The sequence below is a fragment of the Halichoerus grypus genome, chromosome 5 (assembly GCF_964656455.1).
Source record: "Halichoerus grypus chromosome 5, mHalGry1.hap1.1, whole genome shotgun sequence".
Classification (NCBI taxonomy): Eukaryota; Metazoa; Chordata; class Mammalia; order Carnivora; family Phocidae; genus Halichoerus; species Halichoerus grypus.
The window spans coordinates 179,338,563-179,350,578 of record NC_135716.1 but is presented as its reverse complement, the minus strand read 5'-3'; the positions used below and the strand labels follow the sequence as shown (position 1 = coordinate 179,350,578).

At 49.8% G+C, this 12,016-nt stretch overlaps 1 protein-coding gene across 3 annotated transcripts in view; it reads right to left on the bottom strand.

Annotated features, from left to right (window-relative positions):
• The window catches only part of MTOR (mechanistic target of rapamycin kinase), a 123,954-nt gene that overhangs the window by 16,866 nt on the left and 95,072 nt on the right, over window positions 1–12,016 (bottom strand). For all 3 annotated transcript variants that reach the window (XM_036065210.2, XM_036065220.2, XM_036065236.2), the window contains exons 35-41: window positions 9,872–9,997; window positions 9,643–9,774; window positions 5,954–6,069; window positions 4,670–4,787; window positions 2,222–2,473; window positions 1,457–1,557; window positions 264–360 (exon numbers count right to left, since the gene is read on the bottom strand). In XM_036065210.2, coding sequence (XP_035921103.1) covers window positions 264–360; window positions 1,457–1,557; window positions 2,222–2,473; window positions 4,670–4,787; window positions 5,954–6,069; window positions 9,643–9,774; window positions 9,872–9,997 — 942 coding nt within the window. The remainder of the gene's footprint in view (window positions 1–263; window positions 361–1,456; window positions 1,558–2,221; window positions 2,474–4,669; window positions 4,788–5,953; window positions 6,070–9,642; window positions 9,775–9,871; window positions 9,998–12,016) is intronic.

Sequence of the window (12,016 nt, the reverse complement as noted above, 5' to 3'; positions counted from 1 at the left end):
CTGGTATTCAGACAGACACGATATGCAGCGCGTGAGATGTGAAAACAACTAGTTATTCTTCTGGGCAATGACCAGCTCTTGAAACTTGTGGTAGATGCTGGTAAGCTCTAAAACGGTTCATTCCCTTCAGTTCGCTGGGAGAAACTAAAGAAAATACGGAGTCTCGACCTTGGGACCGATCCCCCCTTCTTTATCACTGTTCACTGAACACCGCATGATCCCAGGAGGAGACAGAGCAGGAGTGAGACCTGAGCCAGCCTTACCTGTAACCAAGTGTCAATCTGGATCGCTTTCACCCCCTCCACTAAGGCTTCATTTACATCTGGCCAGTGACCATAGTCAAACCATAAGGTGAGGACTCTGGAGAAGAAGAATGAGAAAATCACAGAAAATTGAGTTTCCAAATTTTTATCTTTTTTTTTTTTTATTTCATCTTTAAGACTCTTGAGAAAAGAATAATTGGCAAAGGGGTGCCTCGGTGGTTCTGTCAGTTTTGTCTGACTCTTGATTTTGGCTCAGGTCATGATCTCAGGGTCCTGGGATCGGGCCCCACATCGGGCTCTGTGCTCAGCGGGAGTCTGCTTGAGGATTATCTCTCTCTCCCTCTGCCCCTCCTCCCCCTGTTCACACACTCTCTCTCTAAAATAAATAACTCTTAAAAAAAAGAATGACTGGCAGGACCTCAAATCAGTGGTTCTCCAGTGTCTGGTCTCGGGGACCACCTGGGAAGGGTGGTTGGTGATGGTCGTTAATACTTGGCTCAACACAAGGAGGGGCATCCCAAGTGAACGATTATTTTGTTTCAGATAATGTAGAGGGTTCAGCATGGTCTAAGCTCAGAAATCTAACAGATGAGCCCAGGGACAACGTATGCATAATCTCTGCACATACAAAGTCACCTGGAGACCAGTGGCAACAGGGTAAATGTAGGACTCAGCTGTCCCCATCACCCATAGCCTCTGGACTGGCCGGTCTGTGTCATTTGTTTCGGCCTCTCTAAGTGGCCTCTCAAAGCTGAGGGGAGGCTCCTGGGTGGCTCAGTCGGTTAAGCATCTGCCTTTGGCTCAGGTCTTGATCTCAGGATCCTGGGATCGAGCCCCATGTCGGGCTCCCTGCTCAGTGGGGAGCCTGCTTCTCCCTCTGCCTGCCTCTCCCCCTGTTCCTTCTCTCTCTCTTGCTCACTCTCTCTCGAATAAATAAAAATCTTTAAAAAAAAAAAAAAGCTGAGGGGATTTCAGCACTACTGCCACAAACAGATACGCTTCTTCCCTTCATGACAGAGCGCGCACGGAGCATTCTCAGGCCAAGCCTCCTCCTCAGTCTTGGCCGGTGGAGGCTGGTCAGCCATTACTCTTGGATATACTCATCACAGTGGGGAAGGCGAAGAGGACATCACGAGTGATTCTGTGTCCTGCTACACACACAGCCTACCAGGGGCCCTGCCCTTCTCTGATACCTCAGGGTGTCCTGGAGGTTGTTGCCTCGTGACAAGGAGATGGAACGGAAGAAGCCCTGGACGGCAGGGACGGTGTACATCAAGAGGGTTTTGGACAAATCCTGTTGGAACACACGCATGTTAATGGACACTCTTGCCTTAGTTTCTCATCTGTAAAAGGGGCCTCACAGCATACTGATAGTACCTACACCTCAAAGAGAGGTTATGAGGTTAAATCAGTTAATGCGTGAGAGGCCTCTGCATTAGCACCTGGCACACAGCAAGCACTCAGGAAATGCCAACTGCGTCACAGTCACTATCATCTTGGGCTAATGGTGGCAGGGGGAGGGGGCCGAGACTGAACACGCCGCCCCCTGGGCCTGCTAGCCAACCTGGAGCACTCTGAAAGGACAGCCGGAGGGAGGCGGGGTGGGGGGAGGAAAAGGCAGAGGATGGATCCCGCCGGCCTCTGTCCTCAAGCGGACCCGCAGCTGTGCGCGGCCACCCACACACACAGGTGCAGGCTTTGAGGGGATGAGCTCATTCCCGTGGGAAGAATGACCAGAAACTCAGTCTTCAGCGTGGGGGCCAAAGCAGCGCCTCAAATACAAACACATGCACAAAAGCACCGTCGTGAGCAATGCTGGCTGACAAATAAGCCACAGCGTCTAGGCTCCTCCGGCCCTTCAGAGTGAAGCCCAGGTTCCTCAGCGGCCACCACCATGTCACTCCTCAGAGCGCCTGGTGCCGGGCTCAGTCCTCGCTGGGGGAGGAAGGGAAGGGTACCTCAGTGACCTTCTTCTGCAGAGGAGACGGGGTGGGGCTGTTCTCGGTGCTCTCGGCCTCGCTCTCGCTGTTGCTGCCCTCGGTGCTGGTGGCGGTGGCCGTGGCCGTGGCCGCTGTGGTGGCGGCCGTGGTCGTGCTGGTGATGTTGGCCCCGCTGGTGTGCCGCAGCTTCTTCTTCTCGTCCCGGGCTTGGTTCTGATGCTTGTAGTGCAGCACAGCTTCGAAGTTCATCACTGCCCACGCGTGCCAGGCCTGGGTGGGGCGAGAGTCGAGGATGAGGAAGCCTGAGTGCCAAGGCCTTAGAGGAGCGTGAGGCCAAAGCTGAGGAAGAGCGCTGGGACTGCCCTTTCTTCTCAGTGGCCAGCAGAGCAAAACTTCACCGAAACACTCAGGAATGGGGCCTTTTACCAGATTCAGCCCGATTCCTTCATTTTGTGGTGCCCTTACTGTAACAGGACTGTGGTGAGGGCTGGGGGGGAGGGGGCACCCGAAGAGGAGCAAGCCAGGTCCTTGTCTCAGGGGCCTTCCGGTCTGGTGGAGGGCCCAGCAACCCGAGGACAGGCAGATGTGAGGGGGCAATGAGACGTACAACGGACAGCCAGGGTCAGGGAAGGCTTCGTAGAGGGGAGGTTTCTGGGGTAGGGACTGAAGGGAAGCCTTTGATGGGCAAGGTGGGGACAAGAGCACAGCAGCAGGGACTTCCCGGCCTGGGGAGGGCAGGGACGAAGATGCAGGGTGGCCAGCACAGGGCGGTTCACAAGAAACAAAGAAACAGATCCGACTGGAGCATAGTCCGTGATGGAGGGCGGTGAGGGGGAAGGTTAGCAAAGGGCAGGGTCAGATTGTGGACAGGCTAACATTAGGCCAAGGAGATCCCATTTCATTCTAGATTTTAAAGATTCCTTTGGCAGCCATATATGAAACATTATTTATAGGAGCACAGGTATAGGGGAGTGATGGTAAAAGTCTTAACCAGGCCCTAGGTCAGTGGGAAAGGGAGCACATCTGTCCAGCTCTCCCATCCGGCCCGTGTGTGCCCTGTCAGAGAGCCAGTGCCCAATGACCGTTCACTGGGAGAAGCCTTTGGTGCTTCTTTTGGTAAAGGAGGAACTATCCATGCTCTGCAGTTTCGAGCTGCGGTGACCTCTGGTGCAGCACTGTCTTGTGCAGACAGCATGAGGCACACTTTGATTTGGGCCTCCTAAGTGTGCACTGATGGCAGGACACTAAATACTCCGCTGGATATACTTTCTGGATCATTGGGAAACTCCTTTAGCATCCCTTGCTAAAAACCTTTCTTTAATATAAAAGTGTCCATTTTTCCACCTAAGCAGAGTAGGTTGATCATAATTGACCTTTATTTGATGAGTCACAATTCTGCAATGACCCAGGCTGTTTCCCCACACCTTTCATTTATTCAACAGCTCTTCTTTACCCACTCCGTGCCAGGCATTGAGCCAGGGGATGTGGTGAGCAAGACAGAAATAGTCTCTGCACACACACAGGACCACACCACTATGGTAAGACAGCATAAACCCAAAAGGAGCCATACAAAGAAAAACTTAAAATTCCAGGAACCAGTTTTTTTTCCTCGTGATTTGTTTCTTTTCTAAAATTTGAGTGAAGAAAAATAATCTGGTTAAGAGACACTTCCAATTGGTAAGGTTCCAGCTAATCCAGGGTTTACTGGATGGAACTGAAGCTGTCCTAGATAGAGTAATTATTGCTGCTATCACGAAACGGGCATTTTTCAGATCAGAATGAAGCATGCTTCAATCAGGATAAGATTTTTACTGTAGATGCTTCTGTGTCTTCAGATACATGTTTTGATCTCAGAGGGATTAATTCACAAAGTATTAGCAAGTTAAGGAAATGTTAGAAATAAAATCGATGACGTTTGCTGTACCAAGCAGCTATTCCCAGGAGGTAGGTCCCTCACAGAAGACCTAAAAACTAAGGCTATGTGCTCTCATCAAAGATGTGTTCTTCCCCAAAGCCCTCCTCTAGCAGCCAACCGCATCTTTGATACATTTTCTAATTCTGTTTATCTTCCTGAAAAGTTTCCTATGTCATAACAGGATGTTACCCAGAGCTTTCCAATAAAAACAGAGAAAGTGAAGTTCTTAGATGAGGAGCAGGCAGGGATGGAAATCAGGAAGAAGCCGGGAAGGAACAGATGACCCAAAGGAAGATAAAGTTCCAGAGATTGACGGTGCGTCCAGATGCTCGTAGGAAAACAATCAGCTACGAGTCTGTAAGACAACAAGCATTCCCCCGTGCCACATACGCAATAATGGTGTGATAAAGCGTTCCTCAAAAAAAAAAAAAAAAAAAAGACTCTATCAATCTTTCTGTACATGGAGCTCGTAAGGGGCCTCTGGCAGCCTGGCTCCTGGCGCGCGGACCAGCAGGGCTGAGGCGCTGGGCTCCCACCAGGCCCGGGGTTACCTTGTACCAGCCGCGGTCGTGCTCCGTGGCCGCGCTGCAATACTGCAGCACCTTGGGGATGGTGCTCTCGTTGATGCCCTGCAGGTTCAGCTGCCACTCCCCGAGCTTCAGGAAACACCTGGAGACACAGCAACAAGCCCACGTTGCTACCCCCGCATGCTAGCTCCCCACCCCCACCCCCAACAAGGAGAACAGCCCATTTTGTCCGTGGAGCAGGAAAGCCTCCCTGATGCTTATGCTTGCTCCCAGGAAGCAACGTGAGGTTGGGCTTTTCAAGCACCAGGATTCTGAACCACCCAGAAGGAAAAAAATGGGCGTTAGGGCCACGTTTTGAATGTATCATCTCTTCTCCTTGACCTGTGTGTCAATGCTAGCATCGACCAGGACCTGGTACGGGGTAGGTCTGCATGGACCTACCCACACCAACTTCAGTTTTGGGGGGCTGTCGGCTGCTGAGTAACGTTTCCTATTGATTGCTACCGGCTTCCCCTCATTTCTCCTTTCTCCCCTCCATTTTTAATGATAGATGCATATCAATATATTATATCATGCATCATATATATTATAATGACATATGTCATTTATAATACATCATATTTATCATGATAATATTTTTTTTTTAAAGATTTTTTATTTATTTATTTGAGAAAGAGAGAATGTGAGAGAACACATGAGAGGGGGGAGGGTCAGAGGGAGAAGCAGACTCCCTGCCGAGCAGGGAGCCCGATGCGGGACTCGATCCAAGGACTCCAGGATCATGACCTGAGCCGAAGGCAGTCGCTTAACCAACTGAGCCACCCAGGTGCCCTTATCATGATAACATTAACAACCAATATTTACTGATTGCTAGTCTCTTCCAGGTACTGCTCTAAACGGTTGATGTGTTTGTTCTATTAACCCTCACACCGCCTTCTACTGCCATAGAGCTCTCATCATCCCCCTTTTATATGATGAGGAAACTGAGGCACAGAGCGGTTAAGTAACTCATCTAAAGTTGCACATCGAAGCAGCAGCATAGCTGGCATTTGCAGACAAGGGGTCTGACTCTCAAGCCAGACACCGGGAGGACAACGGCACATGGATGCTCTGGGGCTGAATCCTGGGCAAACAGCAGCAGGGGCTCTGGCGCAGCACGATTCGATGGCTGCCTGGGGTTCCTACTGCAAAAGGCGGTGTCAGCAGCTCGCTGCCCAGGGAGTTCTGAGCATTCCCGCCATGCCGCAGAGGCTGCTAGCACTGGGGGGACTGGAGCACAGCTGGCCCCGGCCAGCGGGGACACCTCACCGGGCCATGAGCTTGTGCAGCTCTTGCTTGTGCTGCTGGTCCTCGGTGGCGATGGCGTGCTGGGCCTGCTGCTGCATGGTCTGCACGAAGTGCTGCATGTGCTGGAAGGCATCAATCTGTACCGGACAAAAGCACGGGGAGCCGCTTGCCATTCAGCCCGGCCTCGCGGGACAGAAACCCCCGTTCATCTCATGAGCCCTCGAGCCGACCCCCCCGTCCCAGGAGAGCACCCTGGAGCACAGGGCAAGGGTCCCCTAGGACAGGGGGCCAGGGCAAGACGCTGGGAGATGGTTGGGCTTTTCAAGAAGACTCATACTTTTCCAACTCAAATCTCAGCTCTCCTTGGCTAACTGTACTGCTATTTTGAGAAGCCAAGGAAAAGCTACTTGCCTGGTTACCCCGAAATAACAATCCTTAGGAAGAAGTGTGAAACAACTGCTTACTTCGCTGTCAACATATTGCCCCGGGGGAAGCCAGGCTTCTGGGGGATTGTTCCGGGCCCGTAAAACTTTAGTACTTGCTTAGAACTCTACGGTACCTTGGACACTCCAGCAGAGGCCAAACTATAGTTTTAAAAATCCGACAGAACCCTCAGTACCCAAATAAGAACAGAGAGATGGGGTGAAGCCCCTCATCCATCCATCCAAGGAAATAGGGGGAAGACACTGGCTGAGCAGACATCTAGGTGAACGGGGTGGCTTAGGAGTGAAACCGTCACAGCACCCTCAACCCGTTCCATCTATTTACACCACGGGACTTGATATAAAGTGAGCCGAGGCACTTGGGTTAGGAACAGGGAGCTGAACAGGGAAGGGCAGAGACGCAGAGTCAGAGATCTGGGAATAAGGTACCAGCCATCTGTAGAAGCCCACATGTCCACTCCCACCAGCATCTTGATTAATGGGATCCACACTATTTTTAAAGGGCCTCATGGGTGGAGACAGAGCATACAGACATGAAAAGCTCCAATGGAAAAAAGGGTGGGATGTAAATCCACCAATATGGGGAGGGGAAACGGTACGTGAGAGTGAAAAAGAGGCAACACGTTCTTTGCTGCAGAAGACGGGGGAAAAAAAAATCAACGCTTCCAATAAATAAGGTCAGAATGGTCTCCTTCCATTTTTTTTTTTAAAAACTGAAATGTGTCAGTAGTGATGGTCTTGAAGGAAAATACAACTCCCTGGCTTGGGGGCCAGGCCCAACCTCAGATACCTTTCAACGGAAGGAATTAATTGGCATCAACAGACAGGGCTCCCCCCAGAGCCAGAATGACGTGACAAACGATTTATCAGGCAGCTAATCCACGCATGGGGACAGGGCAGACACACAGATGTTCCGACAGGTAACAAGACACCTGTCCCCCTCAGACAGCTGCCTTCACGGGGTTCCATTACTCACCCTGGCTTTGAAAAATGAATGACATTAGCAGCCCGCACCTGAGAAGTGATAAATGTTCCTTTAGTTTTTCCTCTATGAGAACTGCACTGAGCAGACTTAAAGCTGATTACGAAGGAAACAAAGAACTGAGAGGCAGTACTGGAAAGATCAACCACGAGACGGGGGACAGCTAAGCCGGTGCGCCGAGCGTGTCCGTCAAGCACGTAAGGGCTGAAGCAGAAGTTCTGACGCCAGGGCTGTTCGGAGCCCGCACGCTCCGTGTTGCTGGCAGTCCAGACACACAGTGTAGATTCCTTTCAGGAGATTCAATCAGGCGCTGAATCAAAAATGAACTGCCCAAACCGGGGAGGACTGCGTAGTAGTTTGGATTTGAAGCTCAGTATTAAGTAAATTTATCCAGCATGGGAGAATCTGTATCCTTCTATTCTGTGGCATGGAGGCCACTTACTTTCAAGGAATTCAAAGTGTTCTATTAAAATACCCTCTTTTTTCCACCTCCGGAAAGCAAGGAGGGAAAAACGGATTCTTTCTCTCTTACAGATGAAGGACTGGCTGCTCAGACGAAGGGGCTTCTCTTGCGCCCTGAGTTTCAGCTGCACGTCCTACTCCTGGCTGGTGGGCAAGATCGATGTCCTCAGCATAGTGAGATTTCACAGAAGGACCGGCCTGTCTCTAGATTCTGGAGAGTGGCTCATCTAGGAAAACACGGGACATAACACCTTCTGCCTGACGCCTTCCTGCAGAGCAGGCTCTGCTTTTCTCAAACTCTCTCACCTGCCTTATGCAAGGCAGAATACAATCACTTTACTGAATTGTTTGTAGTGGAGGAAAGTAAAGCCCAGAGAGGAAAAGGGACTTGCTCAGTAGCACGATTATTATTACGTAGTTGGTTCTCTTTGAGTGACTCCTGAAAAGATGTAACATCTCTAGCTCTGGGCTTGAAGTTCAAGCACCTGACCTGAAAGAGGTTTCTAAATTTCTAATGCCTGTTGTTTCATGGCCTCCCATTGGAATCTGGGCTCCTAAGAAGAGGCCATAACGTGTGGAGAGGTTGGGCTGTGGTCATATGTTGAAAGAAGTCACTCCCTGGTTGAGACATTAGCCAAGAGGCTCCTGCTGCCTCCCTTCGGCACAATGTTCAAACACTTGGACGCTGTACACAGGAAGGAAACCAGACTACACTCAGATCCAGCACCTCCTGTTTTTCTCATTTGCCTGGAGGAAGGTCAGGCTTTGAATCAGAAGTGCTCTGGCCCGGGAAGTTCGCAGAGACTTACAACAAAACCAAACCAAACCCCCCAAAACAACAAAAAGAAAACAAAACCCCCAAATGACACACGTAGAGAATGGAGCTCAGGCCGATCCTGTTGACACGAACCCCATCGAAGACCCAGCGCTGGGGTGCAGGGTTCCCGATCCCACTCTGGGTGGCTTTCGCAGTCACAGAGTCAACCACCCAAAAAGAAGTCAATTTCTAGACACGGTCCCGGATTTCCTTAAGTGTGCCTTCCACAGCCTCGGCTGTAGCGGTCGCTCTGCACTCCTTTTTCCCAGCAGGCCCCGCCTGGGGACCACGATGGGGAGAGGAGGAGAGCTGGGACGCTCCCTCTGTTTGGTAAGGGAGATGAAGAGCCAGAGCAGGGGCTGATTTTGCCTCCAGGGCCAACTTTTTGTTAATCATCACCATCATCCAGGGAGATCGTTTCAAAAAAGAAAACCAAAACCCCCATCAGGAGCCACACCTATTTCCCTGTCTGAGGAAGGACCCTGTCTGTAAATAAAGGAAGAGGAATTCTACGCTGGCTCTAAGAAGACGCTCCCTACTGGATTCAGCATGACACTCTGGGTGTTGCTGCTTCTGAATCCCAACTGATGATTGGAAAGGAGACGAAAAGTCTGAAAAACCCGACTGGTCTGATGAAATTTCCAGTCTATGTTTTCACAGATATGCTGCCTTTTGGGTACTGAAAAGCCCACTTTCTCTTGGGAGGCGGGGGGGGGGGGGGGGGGGTTGAGGAGGCCAGAAATTGTGCCCTTTCTATGTTCCAGCATACTCTGTCTGCTGATAAATACAACTGTGACTACACTCAAGAGTTCGGTCAATGGTACACGTGTAGGCCCTCGAATACGAGTCACTTCTGAAATCAGGCCAAATAGTTTCCTAACAGGAGCAGACTCCCTGACATGGTGGTTTGGAGGCTGTTTCCTTCTGGGCCCCAAGGCAGTGAGAGGCCGGTTAGTGAGCATTCTGGAGAAACATGGTCTACTGCTGGATGGATTCAGATACAGACCTTGCGAGCACTCTTCCACATGTTTTTCATGTAGGCGTAGGTCACCTGAGGGTGAACTGTTGGCAGAGGATGGTCAAGTTGGCGAGATGGATCAACTCCCAGGAGCAACACTAAGGTTTTATGAGCAAGGGCCTTAAAAACAAGAGAGGTCGTGTGGTAAACAGAATGGGACCGGGAGCGCCTTTCCCTCCTCAGCCTCCCACCCCACCCTGCGGTGGGGGTTACTCACCAGCCTGCCACTCTTCCCACAGAGACTGGCATACTTGAGCCAGGTCCTCATGTCCTCATGAGGGCTGACCACGAGTGACCGCACCATCAGGATTTTCTGCCAGTCCTCCACAATACGCTGGCAGCCCTGGAACATTCAGGAGTGAGAATTAGGCATGTCCTCCACTATAGCTTTAATCCCCAACAAGCAACAGCAAAACCTGCCTTGAATCAACAAAGACATTCATTTTTACAACCTCAACTTTCTCAAGTGAAGGGTACTGTGAAGAAAAACACTTCTAGGGAACCTCTCAAAATCTGAGGATCAGGAGAGTATAGGCTCTGGTCCTTGAGTCCTGGCCCTGCAGCTTTCCATCTGTGGGACACCGCACACGTTACTTAACCACTAAAATGGGGGTAAAGATAGTACCAACTTCATAGGGCTATGATGAGGGCGACATGAATTAAACTACTGAAATTTCTTTTCTGGATTGTAAATGCATTTTTTTTTTTAAAAGCCAGTCTTCTTTTTTTGTAACGGATTTTATTTATTTATTTGAGAGAGAGGGAGAGAGAGAGAGTGAGAAAGAGAGAGGAGCACCAGTGGGGTGAGAGGCAGAGGGAGAGGCAGACTCCTCGTTGAGCAGGGAGCCAGATATGGGGCTTGATCCTGGAACTCCGGGATCGTGACCTGAGCCGAAAGCAGACGCTTAACTGACTGAGCCACCCAGGCACCCCAATAGTGCATTTTTAACTTTGATTTTTTTGCTTCAGCTTCTCTGGCTGAAGAAGACAATCATTGACAAATCCAACTTCAAATATATCATACAGGGGAGCCTGGCTGATTCAGTCGGTAGGGCGTGTGACTCTTGATCCAAGAATGTGAGTTTGAGCCCCAAGTTGGGTGTAGAGATTACTTAAAAATAAAGTCTTGGGGCACCTGGGTGGCTCAGTCGTTAAGCGTCTGCCTTCGGCTCAGGTCATGATCCCAGGGTCCTGGGATCGAGCCCCGCATCGGGCTCCCTGCTCGGCGGGGAGCCTGCTTCTCCTTCTCCCTCTGTCTACCACTCTGCCTACTTGTGCTCTCTCTCTGTCAAATAAATAAATAAAATCTTTAAAAAAAAAATAAAAAAATAAAAAAGAAAGTCTTTAAAAAAATGTATCCTTCAAAATTTGAAAGATGAATTAAGTATAAAAGAAGTTTATTTTTATTTATTTATTTTTTAAAAAGATTTATTTATTTGACAGAGACAGACACAGCGAGAGAGGGAACACAAGCAGGGGGAGTGGGAGAGAGAGAATCAGGCTTCCTGCGGAGCAGGGAGCCCAATGGGGGGCTCGATCCCAGGACCCTGGGATCATGACCCAAGCCGAAGGCAGACGCTCAATGACTGAGCCACCCAGGTGCCCCTAAAAGAAGTTTAAATAAATTCTCAGATGCTGCTGCTTGTAAGCGGTGGCATCGTCAGTCCTGAAGTTATTAATGCCTAAACCTGCACGAAGACTTGCCTAGATTCTTTCTGCTTCATTTTCATTGGTCTCAGATCAAAAACTGCATGTAGAAGGAAAAGTGCCTCATTCACTCACACATATAAATTCCTTTTAATTAAAAAAGAGTGAATTCATTGTTATCAAAAGGGATAGGCTAATTTTATATCAAAAACTTCTGAAGGTAAGTGGCCCCTCCTCTTCCACCTTCGCTGTAAGAAGTCAGACTCAGAGACAAGCCACCAGGGGAGCAGGGCTGGTCACTCCATCGGCAAATCTGTCCATTTGAAAGACAAATGGAACCAAAGGAGCCATCCTCCATGGAGGTGAGTCTGAGAATCTAGCAACAATGGTCGCAGGCTTTTAAATATGACAGGATCCACTGTGAGCCTAAATAAAGAACCCAAGGCAAGTAAGGCTGACCCCTCAAACTGCCCCATGGGAGACTCTGGCAGGGGATTTCAACTTAAATGACTTGACCACAAAAGGGCAGCTCATTGAGTGCTTTGACAGCAAGCCATCCACAAGAGCCAAATTTCTACCACAAACTTAATGCTTTATTTTCAGGCCTTGGACCATATCTTTCCATCCCATTAAGTGTGACAACACTGATTTGGAAAGTTATGAAAATAGGAAAAAGTACATTGAGTGACTGTTTTGGAAACTTCTCACCATCTGC